Source organism: Zonotrichia albicollis, chromosome 12, assembly GCF_047830755.1.
Source record: "Zonotrichia albicollis isolate bZonAlb1 chromosome 12, bZonAlb1.hap1, whole genome shotgun sequence".
In the NCBI taxonomy this organism is placed as follows: Eukaryota; Metazoa; Chordata; class Aves; order Passeriformes; family Passerellidae; genus Zonotrichia; species Zonotrichia albicollis.
Genome location: NC_133830.1, coordinates 766,576 through 793,200, shown reverse-complemented (window position 1 = coordinate 793,200; position 26,625 = coordinate 766,576). Strand labels below are relative to the sequence as shown.

Here is a 26,625-nt window from a genome sequence, read left to right as displayed (position 1 = left end):
ATTTTGTGAGCCTGGTGTGTGGGTCATGGAGCACGTTCAGTGGCTGAAGCAAGTGGAGGCAAAGGGAATTTATTAAGTGGAGTATCTCAGGAAAAGAGCAGCTTGATCTCAGGGAAAGCCTTCCAAGTGGGCCAGACTGGCTGGATGTAAATCAAACATTCATATGGCTGGGTCAGGGCAGGCAGAGTTGGAGTGAGAGGACAGAAAAAGGTGTTGGAGCTTGCTCTGTGAGATGAACCTCCTGTGGGATCTCTGCTCTCGTTAGGGCAGGGCCTGGGCTGGAGCAGCTGGGGGTTCATCCTGGCAGGAGTGCAGCTGGATGGCTCAGGAGAGCCCGAGAGGGACGGGCACTGGGTTACAACTCAGTTACAGCCCAGTCAGGGCAGGAGGAGCCCTGTGCTGGGGCTGCCTTGCACTGCTGGCCTGGTCAGCCCCTCTTCTGAGGCTGCCTTGAGGCTTCACTTGCTCCTTTTGCTTTGTTTTCTCAGTATTAGCTTGCTGTGTGTGACTGGGGGACTCTTAGCAGTGCTTCTTGTATTTATTCTGGATTATGGGTTTCATTTTGCAAGGCCTGAGCACCTGAGGTGAGAGGGCTGCTGGTTGTCCTGGCGTGTGGCTGTGTGATGTCCTGAGCAGTGGAACAGAACTGCAGCCCCAGGCTGGTACAGAGCCCGAGGGGGAGAGGAGCACCCGGGCACCTGTGCCCGTCCTGCCAAGCTGTGAGTGGTGCTGGCAGTGCTCTGCAGTGCTGGCACAGCAGGGCTGCACTCACAGCTCCCATTGCCATGGCAACCTGGCCACATCGGGAGCTGCTGTGCCTGTGCCGGCCTGGCCCTGAGCCACCTGAGCCTGCCTGGCCCTGGGCCTGCCCGGCCCTGAGCCCCCTGAGCCTGCCTGGCCCTGAGCCCCCTGGGCCGGCCCGGCCCTGAGCCTGCCCGGCCCTGAGCCCCCTGAGCCTGCCCGGCCCTGAGCCTGCCCGGCCCTGAGCCCCCTGTGCCGGCCCGGCCCTGAGCCCCCTGTGCCGGCCCGGCCCTGAGCCCCCTGTGCCTGCCCGGCCCTGTGCCTGCCCGGCCCTGAGCCCCCTGTGCCTGCCCGGCCCTGAGCCCCCTGAGCCTGCCCAGCCCTGAGCCTTCCCGGCCCTGTGCCTGCCCGGCCCTGAGCCCCCTGAGCCTGCCCAGCCCAGACCCCACCTGCCCACACCCTGGGGCTGCAGGAGCTCCTGCTGCTGCCTCCCATCCTGCTGCTGCTCACGGGAGGAGTGCCTGTGCTCCAAGTGCTCCCTGCCCTGCCTTCCCCCTGCAGCTTCCTCAGGGCTCCGTGCAGAGGGAGGCAGAGCAGGGTCTGATCCCTGCTGAGGATCCCAGGAGCTGTGCATCCCTGCAGCTTCCAGGAGCTGTGCATCCCTGGAGCTTCCAGGAGTTGTTTGGCATCTGCAGGTGTTGGTGACTGCAGGGCTTGGAGAAACCTGCTCTGGTGGGGACATCGTGTGCCTCTTGGGGACACTGTGTATCCCTGGTGACATTGTGTGTCCCTTGGGGACATCGTGTGCCCCTGGGGACATTATGTGCCTTGTTGGTGACATTGTGTGCCTCTTGGGGACACTGTGTACCCCTGGGGACATTGTGTGTCCTTTGGGGACATTATGTGCCTTCTTGGTGACATTGTGTGCCCCTAGAGACATTATGTGTCCCTGGGGGCATCATGTGTTCTTGGTGACACTGTGTGTCCCTGGGGGCATGATGTGTTATTGGGGACATTGTGTGTCCCTTGAGACATCATGTGCCCCAGTGCCAGCCCTGTGCCAGCCCCAGCCCTGTGCAGTGCCCACCACCCTGCAGAGACACAGCCCTAGGGTCTGACGTTATTTCCCTCAAAATCTTGAGCTGAGGGTTGCAGGGTTGGGGTTTTTTTCTCCTTTTACATTGAATTATTCAATAGCTGAAGTGAGTAAAATTAAAGATTTCTAGACTGGTGACGTTTGGAATGTAAGAAGGATAGCAAAATCTGTTTCATTTGAACTCTAATCTCTGGTCATGTATAAAATGAATAAAATGCAATAAGTGTGGAGAAATATGATTTACAACAGCAGCCAGAGTCTGGCTCTGAATGCCCAAAAATGCCAAGATTGTGTGTCAGTCAATTTAGCAGTGCAGTGGCGAGGGGAGCAATGAAATGAAGGCTTGCTCTTTTTGCTCTTTTTTTTTTTGTTTTTTTGTTTTTTTGGAAGAAGTGACAGATGAAGAATTATTTCTAGCTCAAAAAAGCCAAGTGCTCAGCCCGTGAGAGAGGGAAAAGCCATTATTGTAATAATAGAAGTGGAGGATGTGCATTACTCCTGCTGCACTTTGTGTTTGTCTCCTTTAGTGATGTGTAACTTATTTTAGAGCTATGATCACAAACAGGAATACCAAGCAAGAGACGTTAGACAGTTCTGAGGACTGATAATGGCATTTCTGGAGCTCTTCCCTCTGGCTGAGCCTGAAATCCAGCCAAGCCGTGGCTGGAGTCCCTGGGTGAGCCAGCAGGGGTGGGAGGTGTCAGGACCCTCCTGCAGGGGAGCAGCCCCTGGCTGGGTCCTTCATCCACTGCAGTGTGTCCATCCCTGGGGACATGTGGGCAGCAGGGACGGAGCACCAGGAGAGGGGCCTGCCGCTGTGGCTGTCCCTCTGCTGTCACCAGCCAGGCCAGGGATCCCATCCCATGGATCCCATGGATCCCATCCCATTATCCCATCCCAACTCATTATCCCATCCCATGCCATCCCATGGATCCCATGGATCCCATCCCATTATCCCATGCCATCCCATGGATCCCGTTATCCCATCCCATGGATCCCGTTATCCCATCCCATGGATCCCGTTATCCCATCCCATGGATCCCATCCCATTATCCCATCCCATCCCATCATCCCATCCCATGCCATCCCATGGATCCCATCCCATGGATCCCGTTATCCCATCCCGTTATCCCATCCCATGGATCCCATCCCATTATCCCATCCCATGGATCCCATCCCATTATCCCATCCCATCCCATTATCCCATCCCATGGATCCTATCCCATGGATCCCATCCCATTATCCCATCCCTCAGTGGGATCCTCACCCAGCAGGGCAGAGCTCAGTGCCAGGGGCACAGAGCAGCAGCAGCAGGAGGGACCAGGGGGAGCAGAAGCTCTCCTGCCCAGGGCTGGGGGTGCACAGAGCTCACTGCAAACCCCCCTGCCCTTGCAGGGTCACTTCACTGCACATCCTTGACTCTTTTGAGCAAGGACAGGGAGGCACCTGCTCCCAACCCCTTCAATCCCCTGTTGGCCTGAGTCAGAGCTTTCCTTGGTGATGACTCCCAGGTGACCCCAGGCAGCTCCTGGGCCCCTTTGCTGTCTCTGAGCCTGCCTCAGAAAGCCAAGGCAGCTCTTTCTGCAGCATTGGAGGAGTGTGCTCAGAACTATGTGTGTGACTTGTGGGGCTGCCTCTGACACTGCTTCAGTTCTCTCTCAGCCATCAGATGCTGCCTGAAAGCAGCACTTGCTGTTTTCCATTGCTGCTCTGTCCAATTATCTGGCTAATTTAATTTCCTTCCAGATAAGCTGTTAGAGTTTCTCTCGCAGGCTGGAGGGACAAAATTCCTCCTCTCTGCATCTGCATCAGCACCCTCAGAGCAATTCAGCATTTGCTATTTTGAATTATCACACACGTTATGGATATAACCCATAAACGTTTATTTTTGGTGCATGCAAATTTCTTGCATAAGGAGGTTCCTAATATAAGGGAACAAGCTGTATAAAACACTTAGCTGGAATAACCGAGAAATTTAAAATACAGACATTCACTTCAGCTCTCCTCCACACGATTGTGTGAACCACAAGCTGACACACTGGATGTGCTGGGTGCTCTGGGGACGTGGGAATGGATGGTGGCTCTGACAAGGTGACATCAGGAGCAGCAGGTTCAGCCTGCAGGCACTGGGAACTGGGAATTTGTCCTGTTAGTCCTGCTCACTCCGTGCTGGCTGCCTCTGCGTGTGGCCCTGCAGGGGAGCCTCTCTGGGAATGTGAGTGAGGATTCCTGTGTGTGGCTGAGCCTCCTGCTGCCAGGAACGTGCTGGGACAGGATCCCTGCATCCCTGCAACCTGGCATCCCTGCTGCGGGTGCTGCCACAGGGGCTGGGACACAACTCTGCCTTCAGCAAGTTGGACTTTTAGGTGCATCTGTTGGAGGAATTTTCATTTTGTTGGCATAAATTGTTATTGGGAATGAGGAATTGTTCCCTGTCAGGGTGGGCAGGCCCTGGCACAGGTGCCCAAGCAGCTGTGGCTGCCCCTGGATCCCTGGCAGTGCCCAAGGCCAGGCTGGGACACCCTGGAACAGTGGGAGGTGTCCCTGTCATGGCAGGGGTGGCACTGGGTGGGATTTAGGGTCCCTTCCCCCACACCACTCTGGGATTCTGGACATGCAGCCCATTCCCTGAGCCACCCCATAGGGGCTCTCTGTGCCTGCCTTGCTATTTCTGCTCTGATGCCTGTGATCAACACAACTCCTGTGATTTCTGTGTAGATCAGATTTGTTCATAGACCTTGACACTTGCACAACTTCCTTCATGCAGAAAAGCCAGTTCTTTATTCACATAGCTAGTTTTTATTCACATGGCCAGTTCTTTATTCACATGGCCAGTTCCTTATTCATGTAGCTCATTCTTACGGGAAATATCAGAAGGCACCTGTGTTAAACCTATCTGGTTAACATACACTGAAACTCACTGAGGGTCAGTAAGTGGCCTTTGTTGGTCAGTAAATGGCCTTTGTGCCTGCCCACCAAATCCTTCTATTTCTGGATGGTTTACATATTGTGTTCACTGATTGCCATGGGACAGATTTTTGTTTTTTACAGGTGCAAATGGTTCTCTTACCAGAAGGGTTTGTCCTGTAGCTGCTTTCATTCTGGTTTATGGTTCTAGCTGCGTTCATTCTGGTTTAGTTGTGCTAGCTGCTTTCATTCTGGTTTATGGTTCTAGCTGCTTTCATTCTGGTTTGTGCTGTAGCTGCTTTCATTCTGGCTGCTGGTTTGATAGAGCACCAGGGCCCAAACCACGTATTATAATGTCTCTCCCTGCATGCCCCAGGTGCTGGCACAGGCAGGTGTGTCTGGGGTCCCCAGGGAGGGCGCAGGGCTCCTGCAGGAGGGGCAGGGCCCTCTCCCACCCCTTGCACCCCCAAATCCCCCAGGGCACGTTTCCATTTGGGTCCTTTCACCTCCCATGGTTTTGCAAACACACAGCGTAGGGGAAGCTAATTTTAATTTTTATTAAAAAGTGTTTCTCATTCTTATATTTGCACAACATAATGTAGAGAATGAGATAGAATCTTCAGATGACCTGGAAAAGCCTTCTGGGAGATTTATAAACCGTCTACTTCAGCTGTAAGAACATTTGTTTTAATTCCCATATAAAAGTGAGATAAATTGGCTTGTAATAGCACGAGTCCAAAAATATCTCAAGTTACCACTTTATTTCCATATTGCAACATAACACAATTCAGTGCATAATTAGAAAGCTGAATTAGGGAAGAGGAGCAGTTGCTCCTGATTAGACTGAAGGCAAAGCTTTAGCCTGCTAAAAGGGTTCTGACTCCTAAAGGGACTTTTCAAAGCTCCACAGCTCTCAGTTAAGTTGTTCTATAAACTGGATCAGTTCTTCTGGCCCAGCAGCTGGAAATCTCTCCTGGGTTGGCAAAGACAGAGGCCTGATCCTGCAGGGCTCTGCTTCCCAGAGAAATCACCGTTCATGCAGAATTAGCCAGTGATGTATTTTGTTCTATAAAAATTGCCCGTTATTAGATGTGTGTATTCCAGACCAGTCCAATTTTCTCTCAAGGTTTGGAAGGCAATTTTTGTGATTTGCATGAATAAAGCAAGAATCTGGAAAACATAAAAATCTAAAATTCAAATGGAAATCAGTTACGTAAAAGCCGTGATAAAATCTAGGTGCTTTTGCATGTGAATGATGTCCTCGGGGTTGGGTTTTCTCCAGTGCCTGCTTCAAAGTCGCTGCATTTGCAATGCAGTGTGTGGAGTTAAGATTTGTCAGAAGTCAGAGTCTGCTGGAGAGAGATTTGGGTGAGGGTGACCCTTCAGAGGGTTTGTCCTTCTGTCAGAGCAGATGTGGCTCCAAACCCTGCAGGAGAGTGGTTCTGGGGGACCAACCCCAGATTGCTTTAGAAAGCCTGGATTTCCTCTGGCAACGCTTCCAGTCATGGCATGGGACCCCAAATCCCACCCAGTGCCACCCCTGCCATGGCAGGGACACCTCCCACTGTCCCAAGGTGTCCCAATATCCAGCCTGGCCTTGGGCACTGCCAGGGATCCAGGGGCAGCCCCAGCTGCTCTGGGCACCTGTGCAGGGAACAATTCCCAATTCCCAGTATCCCATCCATCCCTGCCCTCTGGCAGTGGGAGCCATTCCCTGTGCTGTCCCTCCATCCCAGGTAAATGTTCTCTCTCTCTCTGAACTTTCTGGTAGCTCCTTCAGGCCCTGCAAGGCCACAGCTCTGTCACCCCAGAGCCTTCTCCCCTCCAGGCTGGATAAGCTCCATCCCAGTTCTCATTCATGTCGAGTCTGAGTATCTCTCACTAAATCTGCATCTTAATTTCTTAATTTAATCTCGGGTTTGGGAGCTGCCAGGTTCAGCAGGCAGCTGTAAAAGGCACGCATGAGTTATTAGAGTCCCATTGTCAGTTAAATCTGATCCTTTGTACTTTAAGTCACCCATTTGCATTCATCTAAAATGCTTCCCTAGAATTTATCAGAAGAAGTGAAATAAGAAATGAAATAGTTTCACGTAAACTGCATTTTTATGTCTGACTGGTAAAACCACAAAGCAGAGATAAAACACATAAAACTGAGGCTCTGCATAATAAGCATATCTATTAGTTTCCCTTATCTTTAGGCTGCTCCCATTTGTCATGAGAAGCTTTGTGTGTCACTCATCCCTCCTTGTTCTACAAACGCTCTTTTCTGCCTCCCTTTTATCTCCCATCAGCGTCTGCAAGGTGGGAGCTCTGGAGGTGCTGCCAGAGACCCCTTTGATTAAATAATCATCTCACCTTCAACCCCTGCCCAGCAGGAGAAACCAAACCCAGCTCCTGAGCTGCTGCTGCTCAGGATGGAGGGGAAGGGTTGGACCCAAGGCTGAGGCAGCTCCAGTCAGACCAATTCCCCACTGAGGCACAGCAGCTGCTGCAGGGTGCCCTAATTACATAAATCACAATTAAACTGTGGGACCTTGCTGTGGGAACTGTGCTAAGGCCCCTGGAAGTCTCGGGCACTGAAGCTGTTGGTGGATCAGGCAGGGCATTTGTGTGGGACATCATGGTGGCTGCAGGGCAGAGGTCTCAGCTCCCTCATCTGCATTGCAGACTGGTTAAAAAGCGGTGTTAAATGGATGTGTGTGTGAACTGCTGTGGCCTGGCCAGGCCTGTGGTGTGTAACATGCAAAGTTGTTAAAAATTCCTTTACAACTGCTGTTTGTGTGTGAGGTGCTGCAGGCTGGCCAGGCCCTATGTGTAATGTGTGCAAATTTGTTAGAAATGACTTTACAGTGGGTATTTATGCTTGAACTGCTGCAGGCTGGCCCAGCCCTATGTGTAACACATGCAGACTGGTTAGAAATGACTTTACAGTGGGTATTTATGTTTGAACTGCTGCCGCCCACACCCATGGTGTGTAACTCATGCAGACAGGTTGAAATCCCTTTCCAGCAGGTACTTATTTGTGTGTGAAGTGCTGCAGCCCCTGCCCTGGTGTGTAACACATGGAAACTGGTTCTAATCCCTTTCCAGCGGTTATTTATCTGTGTGCGAGGCACTGCAGCCCTGCCCTGGGGTGTAACACCCAGACAGGTTACAATCCCTTTCCAGAGGTATTTCTTTGTGTGGGGGTGCTGCAGCGCCACTCACGGTGTGTAACATCTAGAAAGATTACAATCCCTTTCCAGCAGGTATTTTATGCCTGGTATTTCATGTGTGAGCAGCCCCGAGCCGGTGACCCCGCGCGTAACCCGTCTCTGTTGTCCGCAGCTCTACATCCAAACCACCACGCTCACCATCTCCATGAACCTGAGCGCGTCGGTGGCGCTGGGGATGCTCTACATGCCCAAGGTTTACATCATCATCTTCCACCCCGAGCTGAACGTGCAGAAGCGCAAGCGCAGCTTCAAGGCGGTGGTGACGGCGGCCACCATGTCCTCGCGCCTGTCGCACAAGCCCAGCGACCGCCCCAACGGCGAGGCCAAGACGGAGCTCTGCGAGAACGTGGACCCCAACAGTGAGTACGGGGCTCTGCAGCGCTCCGGGGCTGCTCCTGCTTTGCTCCATCGTGGTGTTTGCAGCTCTGGGCTGGTGGTGGAACTCTCTGCTTTTGGCTCTTGGCGGTGCCGTTTGGTGGTGGAGCCTCAGTAGGGGTTGGGAGCTGTGAGTGACTCGTGGTCCCCTGCTTTCCCTCTGAGAGGGAGGGAACAGCACACCCTGGGCACAGAACCCTGCACATCCCCTGAGTACAGAACCCTGGGCACAGAACCCTGCACATGCCCAGGTACAGAACCCTGGGCACAGAACCCTGCATATCCCTGGGCACAGAACCCTGGGCACAGAACCCTGCATATCCCTGGGCACAGAACCCTGCACATCCCCTGAGTACAGAACCCTGCACATCCCCAGGCACAGAACCCTGGGCACAGAACCCTGCACATCCCCTGAGTACAGAACCCTGCACATCCCCAGGCACAGAACCCTGGGTACAGAACCCTGCACATCCCCTGAGTACAGAACCCTGCACATCCCTGGGCACAGAACCCTGGACACAGAACCCTGCACATCCCCAGGCACAGAACCCTGCAGCCTGGGTCCAGCTGGCCCCAGCAAGCACCAAATTCATCAATAACTCTGCTAACACCAGTTTTCACCCTGGTTCTTGCAAAGTTGCTTTGCAAAAATCTCACGGTCCCTGAAGATTCCCATTTAGGGATTTTATCTGGTCTTAATGCAGATCTTGCCACCGATTTAAAGGGAAAATAGATGGCAAAGACACTTCTAGTTTCCTTAATGTGCATAGCAGAGGATAGCACAGCACGAAATTACAGACTGAGACCATCAAATTTGATTTGCATTTGAATCTGGAAGGAGCTGAGGAAGGAGACAGCTGCACAGCTCTGAGCACGCTGCAAAGGTTTGGGCACGTCTGCAGTTCTTGTGCAAAGCCAGCTCTGAATGTGGAGAAATGCCCTTTCCCTGCCCGTGCTCCACTGATCTGTTTGCTGCTGGAATTCCTGCCACTTCTTGTCCTGTCAGTGCTGCTGGGATTCCTGCTTTATTAATGCTGCTGGGATTCCTGCTTTATTAATGCTGCTGGAATTCCTGCCCCACTGATGCTGCTGGAATTCCTGCCTCTAATGCTGCTGGGATTCCTGCCTCTAATGCTGCTGGGATTCCTGCTTTATTAATGCTGTTGGAATTCCTGCCTCACTGGTGCTGGAATTCCTGCCTCTAATGCTGCTGGAATTCCTGCCCCATTGATGCTGCTGGAATTCCTGCCCCTAATGCTGCTGGAATTCCTGCCTGGAGCAGCAGCTCTGCTGTCAAAGCAGAGTGGGAGCAGGCAGCACATCCCTGACACTGCATTTTCCTCCCCCTGCTCACCCCTGCAGGATTTACCCCTGATGTCTGATCATGCAGGTGTACAAAATCCATTCCTGCTGGGAAAACCAAATTCATCCTTGGAAGCTGGACTGGGATTCAGAACGATGGACAGAGCCATGGAACGGCTCTCACAAATTAAGGACTTGCAGCTGGAGAGAGCCCCGAGTGCAGGAGGAAATAAATGGAATTCCTGCCCTGGGCTGTTCCCCAGTGTCACTCAGGGCCCTCTGCCAAGCAGATTTCAGGAAGGGAAGGCAGGAAAAGAGAATTTGAAATCCAGCTGGGCCAGGGCAGGGGATTGTGTTGCTGGTGCACTTCACTAACCATTCTTTGGATCAACTAAGCTGAAATGAAACACCACAAACCCCAAATGTAAGAATTTCATGCCAAAACTTGGCCAAAGAGAAAGCCACCCAAGCTGTGATGCTGGAATGTTCCCTGTGGGAGCCCAGCCTGGGGACATCCCACCCCAGGGTCCCCTCCTGCTCTCATCCTCCTGTGCTGCATCTTATTGCTGCTTTCTGAGTAGACTTCTGAGAACATTCTCCCCTCCCACCAAAGAACAGCCAGATTTTACTTTGGGAAGGAAATATTTTTACTATAAATAAAAACTGCTCACCTAAGCCCCGTGTTTCTGGTCAAACACCCATTTTTAGTCCAGGGCTGTAGACCAGAACATGTTTTCAAGAGGCACAATGGGCAGAGGCCCCTGGCTTGCCCAGATGTGCCACCTTTGCCTTGAGCCTTCACTGAGTGGGACTTTGAAGCTCATGAAAGTGTTTGTTAGAAAATGTGGCATCTCTGACTTTCTGCTTTATGAGCTTTTCCTTCTTTATTATCACTTGTGAAATAATTATTTTAAAAACATTTTCATTATTTATGTAGAATTCCATCTGTTCATAGTCTCAGCTGCACCAGCACTGCTCGTTCATTCCCCAGGTCTGTGTGTTCATAACAATTATTAGAAAATCAAATGATATAAACTTCTGCTGTACTTCAAAGTTTTGGGGTGCCTTAGTGCCAGTGTAACTGCTGCAGTTCCTGTGCTGTGGCATTGATTGGGTTAATGATCAGCCTCCTGATCAGGCAGTGTTCAGGAATGTGTATAACAGTAGTTCACCTGAACTCAGTTTGGGTTTTTGAAGTTTGAGTAGTCTGTTCAATAAAAGTCATTTACAGTTCCATTTTTAGGTGGAAAAAAATGAAAATTGTATTAGTGAATTTTAAAAACAGGCATAACATCCAAGCAAAACTCCTCAAACTTAATTTTCAGTGAAATTTTGGGTATGGTGTCCATACATAAAAATGGGTTTGATGTTTTTATAGCAATTCTACTTTAAAAATAATTTCTACTGTGAATGGGGAAATTTCCTGAGTTTTAACCAATCAGAAAATAGGAAATGTGAATTACAAATTGCCCTGGATGCATTTTGGAGCAATTAAAAAAAAAATCTCAAATACCTTCTCTTAAAACCAAAGGATGTTTTTCCAGTATTTCTTTGTGAAATTCAGGGTTTGGTTGTTGGAGCCATGCAAGGCTGTGGAGCTCAGGGGGCAGAGCAGGGAAGTTCCTGGAGAGGGTCAGAGTTAGCAGTGCCAGAGCGAGCTGAGTGCTGGCCTGGCTCAGCCGTGGGCTCTGCAAGTACAGTGGGGTTTGCACTTTGATTTTCTGCTCTTTCTCATGGGGCTGCTGCTGCTGCTTGCTCAGCTGCTGGGTGCTGCAGGTGCCATTTCTGCTGGGACGTGTTCCATGAGTGTTCCCCTGTCCCAGCCCAGGGAGCACCAGCACAGGACCCACAGACCTCCAAACAAACTCTGGAAATCTGGGGCTGACCCTATGCCCAAACCCTGGAAATGTGGGGCTGAGCCCACATTTATGGCCTGTCCTGCTCACAGGCCACAGTCAAAGCACAAGCAAAATGTGGATGGTTTTACAGAGAAATAGCCTTGAAAAAATCTTCAGGTTTTAGCAGATCTTTAGAAGACCAGAGCAGCTGGGGCTGCCCCTGGATCCCTGGCAGTGCCCAGGGCCAGGCTGGACACTGGGACAGTGGGAGGTGTCCCTGCCATGGCAGGGGTGGCACTGGGTGGGATTTGGGGTCCCTCTCTGGCAGTGGGCTGAAGGTGTCCCTGTCAGGCTGAAGCTCTGTGAACTCCTGAGTGCTGCCCAGGAGCAGGGGATGCTCATCCTGTGGAGCCTCCACACACAGCTCAGGGGCAGCCTGCTGGGGCTGAGGCTCACAGAAAGGTGTGCTCAGCACCTGGAGAGGGTCTGGAGTGGGTCCAGAGGGAGGCACTGATTGATTATTGATTGAGAGAGAAGCCCTGGCAGTGCAGTGACCTCATGTCCCTGCCATGCCAGGAGAAGGGGCTGGCTGCGTGAGATTGCCTGGGATCCCTGGGAGAGCCACACCTCTCCTGCTGACCGGGGTGTGTTAGGGCCAAGCCTTCCAATCCATTTAGGAGAAGTCTCCTAATCACTCCTGTTTGCCATCTGGCAGTGCCTGCTGTCCCTCACTGCACAGCTTTCTCTGCTGGGGCACCTTTGGGCTCAGCAGGACGTGGGGCACAGCAGCTCCCAGCCCTGGGATGAGCTTGCTGTGCTCCTGTGTGGCGTTGCTGGAATTTCACACTTTGGGAAGGTGTTTCTGGTGGGGCCTGAGGTGGAGCACGTGGAGGGCCCTGCTGGGCTGTCTGCTCCAGTTTCTGCTGCAGGAGCAGTGTCAGACTGGGACAGAACCCATGCTTAGCTTCTGCTGAGGTTTACTTGTAATTACTGCTGCCCCCTTGTTGAGGAAAGCACTCATATGGCTCTTGGTGATGCTGAGGAGGGACAGGGGGTCTGAAACAGCAGCCAAAATATGCCAGGTTGGTTCAGGGGAGAGGAAGGAAAATCAGCTCAGCCAGCCCTGCTCTCCTGAGAGAGCTGCTCCCCTGGTGGGAAGTACCTGAGCCACCTGGCCTGGCTGCTCTGGGGCTGCCAGGGCTGATTTCTGGGCTGATTTCTGGGCTGATTTCTGGGCTGATTCCTGAGCTGATTCCTGTGCTGCCAGGGCTGATTCCTGTGCTGATTCCTGTGCTGCCAGGGCTGATTCCTGTGCTGCCAGGGCTGATTGATATCTGTGCTGATTCCTGTGCTGATTCCTGGGGTGATTCCTGTGCTGATTGCTGTGCTGCCAGGGCTGATTTCCATGCTGCCAGAGCTGATTCCTGGGCTGATTTCCATGCTGCCAGGGCTGATTCCTGTGCTGATTTCTGTGCTGATTTCCATGCTGCCAGGGCTGATTGATTCCTGGGCTGATTTCCATGTTGCCAGAGCTGATTCCTGTGCTGATCCCTGTGCTGATTCCCCCAGACCCCAGTGGGAGGCAGAGGAGTGCCAGGGCTCATGGCAGGGCAGGCTGGGAGTGTTCCTTGTGCCCAGACCCATCCTACATTCAATATATTTACTTTCCCTGTAGACTCCATACCACCAGTAAGAAAGAGTGTTCAAAAGTCTGTTACTTGGTACACTCTCCCACCTACTGTATAGCTTTTGCCTGCTTTCCAAAAAGGTAAGGAAAACCGAGCTTTTCTTACTTTATTCTCAAATGATGGTGGTGATTATGATTATTGTGACTATTTTTATGATATACATAATTATATGAGAAATGTTCATTAGTGCAGCTGTGTTAAAAGATATCTAACTTAAAAATTGTTCACAAACCTGTTACCAAAAGCTTTCATGGGGGGGGTTTGCCTGAAAGGGGAGACCCTGATGTGAGTCTGAGAGCTCTCCTCCTGCCTACCACTGGAGCTGGACCCCGATAAAGCCTTTGAGGATGGAATATTTGTATAAAATTGAACAAACAAATGATCAAAAGTGAATTCTGGCCCCCAGACCTGTCAGCTCAGGCAGTGTTTTCTGAGTCCTCCCCAGCACCAAAGCTGTACATGGCCCCTAAAGATGGAAAATCTGCTTTTCCCCAGGGCAACCACTGAGTGGGTGGAACCACGAGTGAGCAATTTTTGAGGGCTGGCTTTTGCTGCTGTTGTGGCTGCCTCGTGGTGATCTGGTGATGTGTGAGCTCCTGTGGCATTTGTGACTGCAGCAGCCAGGAATTCCTGCTTTCCCAAGGACATAGAGGGATCAGGAAGCCTTTGATAGTGCACAGAAATGATTGCCAAGCATTAATAAGTGTTTCTCACAGTTCCCTGTGTGCTCAGGGGCTTTGGCCAGGTACAAAAGCCTGTACCTGATCTGGTTCCTGTGCTGCTGTGCGCTGAGGGCTGGGAAAATCACTGTATTCAGCCTTCAGAGTGTTTAGCGTGGCCCTAATAGGTGAGAACTCCTATCAGCAAAGGTTGGAATGCTGCTCGAATTGAGTCTCTGAGTCACAGGAAAAGAAATTACCAATATCTCTGGCTGGTGTAAATTGCCCAGCTCCAGCATCAATTCAGTCCTCCCGAGAGCCCAAATTGGTTTGGATTGTGTTTGAATCAGGGCCATTATGGCAGCTCCCAGCTCAGGAGGGGAGGCTGAAGCTCTCATGAACCCCGGGCTGACCCGGAGCATCCCAGGCTGGGCTGGGCTGGGGACATGGGACAAAGCACCAGGGGGACAAGGGGCCACTCAAAGCATTCCTGAAAATGAAAGAGGAGAAGGAAAGGGCAGCTCTGTGGAGATGAGATTGCTAAAGGAAGGAGATGAGAAAGAGAGAGATGGAAGACACCTAAATCTCAGGAGAAATTGATTTTTTAAAGAAAACTTTTTTTTTTTGTGCCATTAAAAAAAATAATTAGGAGCTCACACAGATTCTAAAATTAATTTATTTCTGTGTACTAATGGGAATAATGTAAGGAATTGCTGTCTGCAAAGGCACACAAATAACTCTGTCATCCCGGTCCTGTAAAAAGCAGTTGGCCACTCAGGTTCTTTAAGCAGATTTTAAAACTTGGTCCAGAAAAGCTTTGAAAATGCTTTTCATCCCAAACCAGGGCTGCTCTGGGCTTGTGCTGGTCCTGCCAGTGCTCCTGTGCTCCAGGCTGTGTTCCATCCCAGCACTGCTGCTCCAGCTCCTGCAGCCCTGGCTGCTGCTTTGATCTGTTCTCCCAGGAATACAGAACAACAAGCAGCATGAAACAATGCAGTGTATTAAAAACAAAGCCGGGCCAGCAGCAAACATCAGCCTGCTTGTAAATTGACACTTGTTCTGCTGGTAAGGTGTTTGTAGTAGGAACGAGCAGAGCTGAGCCCTGACGTGACTGTATCAATTTCTGCTTGTGATGCACAGGGAGATGGCTTTGAAAGGCTCTAAATTGTTTCCTGGGAGTGACAAATAGGGCTTCTCTGCTCCCGAGGCTGATGGAAATACCAGGCTTGGAAAACACGGGTAGGTGTGTGAGGGAAGGAATTGTCCATCAGTGAGCAAGGCAAGGAGGCAGCTGAGGCTTCTGCAGAGCTGCTGGGGCTGCAGGAGTGCCTGCAGGAGTCCCTGCAGCACCTGGCACCCACCCCTGGGCTGGGACTGGGGCTGCCAGGGCTCAGGAGCAGCTCCATGCCCTGGCCTTGGCAGGGTGGCAGAGCCTCGGCCTCCGCATTCCCCTGGGTTCCTGCAGGGGTGTGCATGGCCGGGGATGTGCTGATGGACCCCAACACTGCAGGATGTGCATGCCAGTGGCTGTGCCAGGGTCTGGAGATGGACACAGGCACCAGGCAGTGCTGGTTGATGCCAGGGTTCAGGGGGGCTGCACACAGACACCATGGAGTGCTGATTCCCATGGCACTGGGAGCCAGGGCACTGCCAGGGCTGGCACAGCCCGTGCAGCACCACTGTGCAGTCCCTGCCTGCCGTGGGCACAGCTGCCTTGAGGAGAAGGGCAGTTTCTGGGTTCCAGTAAGGAACTGATGTGAGAGGAGTCCTGACCTGGCCTCAGGCTGACCTGGGCTGCTGTTGGAAGGGGGAAATGGTTCAGGTGCCCCCAATGTCCCATGGTTCAGATGCCCCTCAATTCCGTGCCTGTTCTCCTCCTGCTCCCAGCCCAGGGTGCCCCAGGCCAGGAGCAGCCCGTGCCAACACCTGGGCACAGGCAGGTGGCCCTGGGCACAGTCAGCTCTTTGCAGGCTCTGGGTCTGAGCTGTGAGATGCTCTGTAGCTCATCAGCCTCCAGTGTGTGCTATGGAATAATTATTTGCTGGATTGAAGTGTCATTTTTGTTTTAAATCTGGCCAGTTTCAGCCTGAGAAAATACTCCATGTTTAACCTCACTTGAGGGATTTTCTGTTCAGTGGAGGCTGCTAAGAAATGAGAATTTACACTCAAAATTGATAACTGAAAGGCTTTGACAGCACTTCACTGCATCTATTTGCTTCTGGAACGGCTGACTGGAAAACTACCCATCCCCAATTCCTTCTAATGGTGATGTGCTTATTTTAAAAGTATTGCACAGAGGTGCATCCTGCCCTTGGGCACTGCCAGGGATGCAGGGGCAGCCCCTGCTGTGCCAGGGCTGCCCACCCTGCCAGGAACAATTCCCAATATCCCATCCAGCCCTGCCCTCTGGCAGTGGGAGCCATTCCCTCTGTCCTGTCCCTCCATCCTTGTCCCCAGTCCCTCTCCAGCTCTCCTGGAGCCCCTGCAGGGGCTCTGAGCTCTCCCTGGAGCCTTCTCCCCTCCAGGTGAGCCCCCCCAGGTGTCCCAGCCTGGCTCAGAGGGGCTCCAGCCCCAGAGAGAACACTCCCTCCTGTCTGAGCATTTGGGGATCATGTTACTTTCTGTTTTACATCTAAAAATAATTACTTCGATATAATTGCCAGCTCCCATATTAATTATCTGCAGACTGTCTCACACCTCTCATGACTGTACACAATACAAGATTGTAATGTGCAGGGAAGTGTCAGACTGTTTCCATTTTTAAAAATTGAAATTCTGAGGGCACTTAAAGCATCACCTTCGAGTCTGATGTGTGAATAAAAACACACTCATGGCTAGAAGTGCCTGGGATATTAAAAGCTGTGTAGTAGATGGATGTCTGGGAGCACAAATTAGGATTAGTTAGTGTCTAAGTATTCATTGTTCATTCCACATTTTCTGTCATGTGCTCTTTTTCCCTGGTAAATCCTGGGTGAGGAGTGAGCAGATACAGCTGTACCTCACAGACAGTCCCTCTCACTGCTTTGCTTAACAAACTCAGCAGCTCTGAGTTCTCCCTTTGACTAATTTATCACTCCTTACACCCTCTGAGGGAGGATCTGTCACATCTATAAATTGTAATATCAGGGAGAAGACAGCTTTTTGCTCTCCTGTGTCCCACAGATGTGGAATGGCTCCCTTGCTCCCAGGCAGGGCAGATGTCAGGGCTCAGCCCTGCTGCAGGGCTCCCTCCCATCCCTCCTGCCGCAGGAAAGGAGCTGGAGATCAGCAGATGAGAGTGCACAGCCTGCCCTCCATCCCCTGAGCCCCTGCAATCACTGAGCCCGGGCTCTGGGAGCAGCTCCCAGCTGCAGAACCAGAGGCTGGAAGGGCCATGGTTTTCATAGACCTAATGAAAACTGAGCAAGTGAGTTCAAAAAGGAAACTCTAATAGTGATGGGGTAAAAGGAAAAACAAACCTCAAGCAATATTACAGCAAAATTAATTTCTCAAATACACAAATCCAGGCAGTTTTTGGTGGACATGATTGCAAGTATGGAGAAAACTGCTCAGGTTGTGTCAGAACAGCAAAAATCTCCATTTCTGCCTCGTTGTGTGCCTTTGGTGAATCTCAAACCCTGCTGTGTTTGTCACCTTGTGGAAGCAAACAGGAAACCCCAGCAGCTCTGGGGAGGGTGGGAGCAAACAGAGAAGGGGGCACAGCCCAGCCCTGGTGTCCCTGCAGGGATCACTGCAGTGAGGCAGGGGTTGGTCTGTGCTCTCACTGAGTGCAAGCAGAGTGCAAACAGAATATACTTGTGCAGGACCTGGGTTGGTTTGGCTTTTGAGGGCCAGCAAGCAGCAGCAAATTCAAGCAAACACCCAGAAATTGGGGTTTCTGGGTGCTCCTGTCTGCCAGCACTGCTGTCACACCCAGCACCTCTGGAGAGCATCACAGGGGCTGTTTGTCCTTCCTGGCTTCAGGGGAGGAAATGTGGCATCTCCCAGAGAGCTGTGCCATTCATTAGAGGACAGCATCCTTTGGCCCTCCAGAGAGGTGTTGCCTTGGGGCTGAGGTTCTTTGGGCTCTGACAGCAGGGAGCAAAGGCAGGAGGTTCCTTTCCAGCCAGGGAAAAATGAAGGAACAGGAAGGGAAGCAGGTTAAACACATGTAAATTCCCATGAAGCACAGCATGGGCACAGGGAGGAGGGGAGGAAGGCAGCCCAGCCCGGGTGTGGGGTTTGGCTGAGCTCCCCTCAGTGACCCAGAGCTCTGGCTCTCAGCTGGGAGCAGTCTGGCACTGCCTGCACCGAGGTGCCTGTTCCTGCTGCTCCGGGGAAAGAGAAACAGCAAAGATAAAGTTGCCATAGTTACACCACTTGTCACGATGCTTATCATGTCCCTGGGATAAAGAGCCCTGCATTAAATCTGGGCTTTTATTAATATCAGCTGTTAAACATTTCCAGGGTCTTTGAAATCAAGACTTTCTGCTAAAAAATTAAATGTTGATTGCAGCAAAATGGGGCAGTTTAACAGTGCAGCTCAGAGTGTAATTGTGTCAGACACTGTGTAACAGAGTTGTACACCAGGAATACATTTTCCACTGAATCGAGTCTCTTGCACCTCACGAACATCCTTGATTTTCCTGTTAAGATGTTTGTTACTTGCAACCCTTTGCCAAGGAGCTGGAGCAGGCCAGCTGGCAGGGAGGGAGAGGAGTTCCTGGGGTGAGTAAGAAAATATTGCTGTGTGATTGCTGTGTAACCATGGCAGGGCTGGGAGAGCTGGAGAGAGGCTTCAGGGTGACCTGGTTGTGGCCTCTGAAGCCTGGAGGGGCTGGCAGGAAAGGGGGAAAGGGAATATTGTGAGCTGGGATATTGGGGAGGAATTGTGAGCTGGGATATTGGGGAGGAATTGTGAGCTGGGATACTGGAGAGGAATTGCTCCCTGCGAGGGGATGATGCCCACAGCAGCTCCCAGGATGGCAGAGAAGTTAAGGAGATGTGCTGGAGCAGGTGACAGCAGTGCTGGGAGGGCAGGGCAGCCAGGGAGCCCTGGCTGTGCCCAGGGTTGGGGACAAGGCACTGGGGACACGCTGGGAGCAGGTCAGCAGCACAGTCAGGAGGCAGAGGTGAATTGTTTTCCATCAGCTCTGACTCCAGCCCTCCTTGGGGATGTTTCAGCCATCACTCAGGTCATCATTTTAATTATGTTTCATGCAAACTGTTTTCACACTTGGCTCTAACAGCTCTCTGCAGAGCCTGGCTTTCCAGGTAAGATAACCAAAGTGCTGTTAATGACTTTGTTTTAAGCAGGTGAAAATAATTTGCTTCCATTTGTTATCTTTGCAGTCCACAGCACTCACACAGCAGCAGTAGAAATGGAGTTGGAATTAGCAGGTTTTCTGTACCGCTGGCTCCAATTAAGGAATATGAGTTGGGTTTGTTTCTTCCCTGCCATAATCTCATAAACATTTGGAAACACATTTCCTAAGCTCCTGAGCGCCTTTGCAGCTCCACGTGACCTGGTGCAGGTGAGGCTCTGGGGCTGCATTGGTGTGAGGGTTGTGCAGTGGCTCCTTTGGCCCCTGGCTCCATCCCCACGTCCTCCTCCTCCTCTCAGAGCAGGATTTCTGTCCCCCATCCCTGTGGGACACAAGCACAGCCCTGCCTGTGCCCCCTGCAGTCCTTCAGGGCTGGTGGTGTTGATCAGCCTTCCTGCTGCCCATCCCCTGATCCTGGTGGGCCAGACGCTCTCAGCTTCCCCTGACACACAGGTTCTTATCTGCAAAGCAGACAAGGAGGAGATGGGGAGAGATGCAGCCACCAGGAGATAGATAGGGATACAGCCAAACAGGAGATAGATAGGGATACAGCCAAAGGTGCCTGAGATGGATGTTCCTCAGCAGTGCTGTGCTTCATTGATTTTATTTGGAAGGGTACAACTAATCCTTCTCTATCAGTTTTATTTCCTGACTCAAAATCTCAATCCTGTAGTTCTGTTTCTGGCACAACCCTGCAGATTTTCCAGGCCATGAACAGCCTGGCTCTGTTCTGTGACTCAAACTCCCCTTTGTGCTGGTGGCCAGGTGGGGAGGTTCATCTCTGGATTCAGCTCCTGAGCTCTCCTCTGGTAACCCCTCGAGGCCGAGGGGTGGCTGCAGGAGGTGAGCCCTGATCCCTGAGGCCGGGAGCTGGAGCAGGGTCTGTCACCACATCCCTGCAGATCATCCCTGCCGTCAGCAGGAGCAGCCCATCGAGGCTGGCAGAGGAACCAGCCCAGCAGAGGTGGACAATGAGCTGTGTTTGTGTGCACAGAGCTGGCACTGCCCTCTGGCCAGGGACAAACAGAGCACTCCACAGCTGGTGTGTGGGATATCGCAGAGTGAGCCCATCCCTGGTGACAGCCCCTGGGAATTGATGCAGGCACACATCTGTCCTTCACCTATCACATCTGTCCTTCACCTATCCTTGGAGCAGAGTTTAGCCCTTGCCACAGGGCTGTCTCCTGCCAGAGGAGTTTGGTGACATTCCTCAGGGATGTGTTTTGCCCAGGAAGGATAGCTGCCCCCAGGTTTGAGCATTGTGGCACCTGAGCATTGTGGCACCTAAGCCTTTCCTGTGGCTGGCACATCCAGCCCTGTCCAGCTCATCCCCATCTGCCACCTGAGTGGTTGTGTCCCAGAAAATCTGCCACCAGGAAACAGCAGGGATGGTTTCAGCACCCTGCCCTGCCTGTTTCTGTCTGGGATGTGCTGAGGAATCTCCCACACCTGGAATGTCACTGCTGTTCCTGGCTGTGCTGCTGCACCTGCAGTGGTAGGGGAGCCTGACAGCTGAAGACAGAATTTCTAGGAGAAGCAGCAATTGGGGAGGAACACACTTTTTCTAATGTTCTATTTGTTATTTAATGTACTTGCATTCTGTCACTCAAACAGGGCATTCCACTGATCCTGTGTGTCAGAGCCACAGGGCCAGGCTGGAGGGACCCAGCAGCACAGGCAGTGCAATGCTCTGTGCAGTGCAGCCACTGAGAGACTGAGAAGGTGCCAGAACACTGTGGCAGCACAACAAGAGAGATGTCAAAATGTGAAAGAACAATCCATTTACATTTAGATACCAAATTTAAAATTATTTTCTCCAAGCTTCATTCCATTTGTTGGGCTTTGGGCAAGCATGTAGAATCATTTAGGCCTGTTGCTTTCATCTGGCTCTCATCTAAATTCCCCAATTTGAAGGCAGCAGAGCATGGGGAGAGCTCTGTCTTTCTGGCAGAGATCGAGGGAAAGCCACGCAGCTCCATTTTGCTTTTAGATGGACTAGGAGTAGGATTTAATAATCAGCCTCTGCTCTGCCTGCCACAAATGATATGGGCTGCTAAGCCAGAATTAAGGAAATGAAAGAGAGGAGCTGAGCATTATCTGCCCCAGTGACTGCAGAGGAATCAGAGCAGGAGTTCCAGGCTCGGAGCCATCCCCATGTCCGTCCCTGCTCGGAGCTGGGAATGCTGAGATGATGTTTCATGTGTTTGATAGCTCGAGATGCCTGCGGGCTGCAATAAAATTCATTTCTTGCACTGTAAATCTTTGCTCTTTAAGCATGGAAGAGGTTACAAATGTGCATAAAATTGAAGTGCAAGTGATTACATCTCGCTCTGAGTCAGTATTGACAGCTCTGCCTGGCTCTGGGGTGCTGTGGGAGCTCCTTTCTTTGTGACCTGTGCCCAAGATAATGAAAACCAGTCAAGTGATGAAACTCATAAGTCCAAAGAGGATTTTTGCTTCTGTGTGTTTGTTTTTGATGTGTTGCTGGCACGGAGATGCAGCTGTTACTCACTTCTGGAAGGGTGTGTGCTCTCAGTGCCCCCACTACAGGAAAGGAATGAATCCCTGTGCTCTCAGGAGCACATTGTTGGGTTTCATGTGCTGCTCTCAGGAGCGTGTTTGCTGTCAGCTGCAGCTCTGGTGGCTGTGCTGCTGTTGGCTGAAGGTCGGACTCGCTGATCTCGGGGCTTTTCCATCCCCGGTGGTTCTGTGGGTTCACCTGTGCCTGGCTGTGCTCGCCTGTGTCCCTCAGCGCTCCCTCCTGCTCGTTCCTTCCATTGGCACTGTCACTCTTCACCGCTAATTAGCGGGAAATTAGCAGAAAAGGGCGGTGCTCTCTAACCGTGACAGGAAACCTCTTCTTTAGGTGCTTAAGGCCCTTTTGAAGGGTTTCCCTTTTCCCCAAGGCAGTGACACGGTGCCAGTGTCCCCGAGCAGCGTTATTCGCACACGGGCAGGCAGCAGCCGGGATCTCTCCTTCCTCACCGCTTTGGGCACCTGAACCCGAGGGTTATCCCGGCTGATGCCCTGGCCCAGGATGTCCCGGCAGCGCAGGTGCTGCTCTCGGCTCCTTGCAGCACACCCAGAGCAGCGGCCAGCCAGGCTGCCGTCATTCCGTGGCTATCAATTAATGAATGAATGAATTAATGAACATGTGGATGCTGTTCGCGAGAGGCCAATCTGTGCTCGCTGTCGGAGCCGTCACCCTTTAGCAGAACAGCGGCGGAGCGGTGAGATCCGTATCTGTCCCGTGTAAGGAGCAGGCGATGCTGCATTAAAGCGTGGCAGCGCCGATGGTTCATTAGCGTCCCCCATTTTCATGTAAATTAATTTCTTTGAGGAAAATCAAATCCATACCTGTGCTAATTGCGGTGATAATGATGAGCTGTGACTCAGGAGGATTCATTACCGAGGCAGGCTGTGTCTCCTGAGCTGGCCAGGCCTGGGATGTGTCTGAAGTTGCACTGAGCTGGGGATTGCTGGAGTTAGTGCAGGAGCAGAGAGGGGAAATGCAGCAGAGCCACCAGGGACAGGATCCCCCCTGGCCCAACAGCCTTTAAACGAGGAAGGTTGTCTTTCCTCTCTAAAAATAACCCCGAGGCTTTTATTGATCATTTTATCTGAATTATGGATGATGCTTTTGTTTATCCCGGTGAGGCAGGGCCGTGCCAAGGCCTGTGTCACTGTCTCAGAGCCCATCCAGGCACCCACAGCGTTCCTTTGCTCCATCCCTCTGGCACCGGGGGTTCCTGGTCCTGTTGGGAGTGAGGAAGGAGTGCAGGGGCTGAACTGGTGGGAAAATTCACCCGCAGAAGGACTGGTTTTGCTGGGAGCCCCAGTAATGCCTGGGGGCACTGGAGGGGTGGCATGATCTGAACTCGCAGTGGGAGCATCTAAATCTGTCATAGAAACGCTGCTGCTCCTTGAAATTGGAGCATGTAATGGGTAAAGCTGAAGTGCATCACAAAATAATACATGGAATTACTTTGCAACCTGTTCTATAATGACATTTTTTTTCCCAGGCTCATTTTACCCTTCTTCAGCGTTTAATAGCGTTCCCCAGTTTATTGGGTATTTGTAGTGTAGCCTTGAAGGATAATGAGTTTTATCCTGGCAGGTGTTGGACACCTTCGTGTGCAGGAGAAGTTAATGGGAGCTGAAGATGATCAGCCCTCTGTGGGATCAGTCCTTGATTGAACAGACAGCACTGACTCCTGTCTGGGGCACAAGGGAAGAGCTGAATCAGGGTTGCAGGATAATATTGCCAAGGGCTGCAGCTCCACGTGAGGTGCCTACATGTCCATCTTGGGAATAGCTGGGACTAAAATCCTGTCTTTGTCAGTGAGCACCAAGGGAAATACTGATACCTGGCTGCACCCTGTGCACTGTACTCACAATACTCTGAATTGCTCGGGCATGAGAGTTTCTGAAAAGCCAGCAGTGATGTCTGGCTCCTGCCTGGGGGACACCCCTGGGGGACACCCCAGCCTGGCTGGGGAGCACAGGGAGCTGTGTCTGGTCTCTGAGGGCTCAGGGGAGCTTGGGGGGCTGGCAGAGGTGCAGGGGATGCTCAGGGGCTGGCAGACATGCAGGGGATGCTCAGGGGATGTTCAGGGGCCGGCAGAGATGCAGGGGATGCTCAGGGGCTGGCAGAGGTGCAGGGGATGCTCAGGGGCTGGCAGAGATGCAGGGCAGGCACTCAGAGCCCTGTGGGAACCATGTTCTGTTTGAGTCTGGTTTTGCAGAGGGGCTGAGAGGAGCCCCAGGAGACCCAAACCCAATGAAGTTTGACAAGCACATTTGCAGAACAAATACAATTTTTGTTCTCGCCTCTCCTTCCACAGTGTCTCCTAAATCTTCCTGAGAAAGTTCTAAAACTAAACACAACACATTAAAAACATCATCCAAAGTGTGAGTGGAGTCTGCCCCAGCTTAGCAGGCTGGAAATACTCAGCAAACTGCTTAAGTTATTCCAAATTCTCCCAAAGACTGTGGGGTTTAGACTTCAGTTGTTTAGCAAACTGGGATAACTGGAAATCTAGGCCCTCTTTTTGGTCTCTGTGGAGTTTAGGCTGGATATCAGGGAAAAGTTCATCCCCAGAGGGTGCTGGGCACAGCTGCCAGGGATGCCAGGGTGGGATTTGGGGTGTCTGTGCAGGGCCAGGGGCTGGGCAATCCCTTTGGGTCCCTTCCAGCTCAGGATATTCCACAATTCTGTGTCCTGGATCTGTCAGTGTTGCCAGGGTATTGCAGAACAGTTTGCTTTGTGTTCAGCTGCAGTTAAATATTTGCAGTTTTTCCTGACAGGAGCGTGTGGCTGTGCTCATAACCTTCTGACTGGTCTGATTTCCTTCTGTTTGCAAACAGATTGGATTTGAAGGTCATAATTAGGAAAGCTGGTACCTTCATCCCCATATTGAAAAATTCTCAGAAGTCATAAAAGTTGAATAAGAATCAACTTTATCCATGAAAAAAGCCAAGTTTAGCCCACGAGATTTAAGAAGTTGGAGGAAATGTCACTGTTTTTGTAAAAAAGAAATCTTAATAGGATCTGGTTATGGTGCCTCAGCAGCACAGTCACCCAGACTGCGGGAGCCTGACAAAATCAATCTCTGCTAATTCTGTTTATTGCTGGAGCTGAAGCTCGGGCTGGCCTGGGAGCTGCCTGCCTGAGTCCTGTGGGTGGGAGTGGGGGGTTGGGAGCCACCGGCTGTCCCCATCCTGGTGTGTCCCCATTGCTGGTGTGTCCCCATCCTAGGCATGTCCCCATCCTGGTGTGTCCCCATTCCTGGTGTGTCTCCATTCCCAGCACATCCCCATCCCGGTGCCCCCCAAGCAGTGCCAGCCCCACTGAGGGCTCGGCCGCAGGCTCTGACCCCTGTCTGCTTCTCTTGTAGGCCCTGCTGCAAAAAAGAAGTACGTGAGCTACAACAACCTGGTGATCTAGGCCAGCTGCCATGGGGCACGGGCCACCAGCCCACCCGCCTGGCTGAGCTCCCCACACGGGCTCCGGGGAACCGGGCACGGGGGAGGCGAGAGGAGCCCGGCTCCAGGCCGCTCCCGGCATCTCCTCCATCGCTGCCGGCTCTGCACGGCGCTGGCCTGGCCTCAGGGCTCAGGGCTGCCGTGGCCTTGGGGACACCGTGGCCTTGGGGCCTCTCCAGCCTTGGGACCACCATGGCCTTGGGGCCTCTCCAGCCTTGGGACCGCTGTGGCCATGGGAACACCATGGCCTTGGGGCCTTTCCAGCCTTGGAGCCACCATGGCCTTGAGGCTGTTCTGGCCTTGGGATCACTGTGGCCTTGGGGCCTCTCCAGCCCTGGGACCGCTGTGGCCTTGGGGCTGCCATGGCCTTGGGGCTCCTCTGTTCTTAGGGCTGCCGTGGCCTTGGGGCCTCTCCGGCCGTGGATCCGCCGTGGCCTCAGGGCCGCCATGGCCGCGCCTCAGGAGCAGCTCCCTGGGCCGGCTGCGCTCGGCTGCTCTGGACTCTAAGGGGCTAATTCTGTCTTTCTATGTACTTCCAGACTGCAAGTTTTTGAACTCTCTGTACAGTTTGTGAGGATTTTTTGCATATTGCCATCCATGTTGTTCCGAGGTCACTGTTTGTTTTTTGGATGCACAGTTTCCTTGAGGCCCTGTGCTCTCGGCACCTCTCAAACCAACTGACCACTGAGGATCTGAGACCTGTGTACATGACTTGTATTATTATTCTTGTATCACTGCAATCCATATACCTTATTTTTTTTAACTAAACAAACAAACAAAACAAAAAAAGAATTTAAAGACCAAAAACTGTGCTGGCGAAGTTTGTCCCCCCCTTCACACCTCCGACGGGCTGCAGAGGAAGCAGGAAGGATTTTTGCTGAGTTTTAGTAGAGGTCTTGATCTTTGGAATGCATGCCAGTAATGTATTTTATGGTACATGTTAATAATTTATGTTTGATATTTGTATTTGTGTTCTACTTTGTTCTTTTCTTTAAGGTATATGACTATTTTGCAATAATTTCGATGATTCTTAGGATATTTGGAGGAAAGAATATGGCTTTTACATGTCTTGAGGTTTTTCTTTGTTGATGCCCAACCATGATTGACCAGTGTGATAAGGACTTACAGAAGCATGTATGTTTTCTACTGTTTGTAATAAGTAATTTCGTTAATCTTGCTGCTTATGTGCCAATTTAGTGAAACCGATCTTTGCCGCAACCTCCTCCCTCCCTTTCCATTCTCTCGATCCTGTGATATTATCCAAGAATGTATCAATAAAGGATTTTGGTTAACTTTTTTTTATTTACTCCAATAAATATATTTTTTCAGTTGTTCCCTCCCCCTTCCCCCTTGTGACTTAACATTTATTTCATGGCCTTGTCAGACATGCAGAAACCCAGCACAGAGAGGCTTGTGCATGAGGAGCAGGTCTGCAGAAAGTCCTGGGGGAGCTGGCAGCTGATTGCAGGGGGAAAAGGGCTTGGAAGGGGCTTTTAAAGGTCTGTCCCAACCCCAA

General features: G+C 51.7%; 1 protein-coding gene across 7 annotated transcripts in view; it reads left to right on the top strand.

The window, feature by feature from the left end:
- The window catches only part of GRM7 (glutamate metabotropic receptor 7), a 155,772-nt gene extending 129,366 nt beyond the window's left edge, over positions 1 to 26,406 (top strand). For 3 of the 7 annotated variants that reach the window (XM_074550284.1, XM_074550282.1, XM_074550285.1), the window contains 3 exons: positions 8,072 to 8,318; positions 13,150 to 13,242; positions 25,022 to 26,406. In XM_074550284.1, the coding sequence (XP_074406385.1) occupies positions 8,072 to 8,318; positions 13,150 to 13,220 (318 nt within the window). In that variant the 3' untranslated portion in view covers positions 13,221 to 13,242; positions 25,022 to 26,406. Of the gene's footprint in view, positions 1 to 8,071; positions 8,319 to 13,149; positions 13,243 to 14,961; positions 18,347 to 19,152; positions 19,335 to 25,021 lie in introns of those variants that run through there. The other 4 variants (XR_012582311.1, XM_074550280.1, XM_074550281.1 and 1 more) reach the window with 4 other exon arrangements.
- Positions 26,407 to 26,625: the final 219 nt, after the last annotated feature.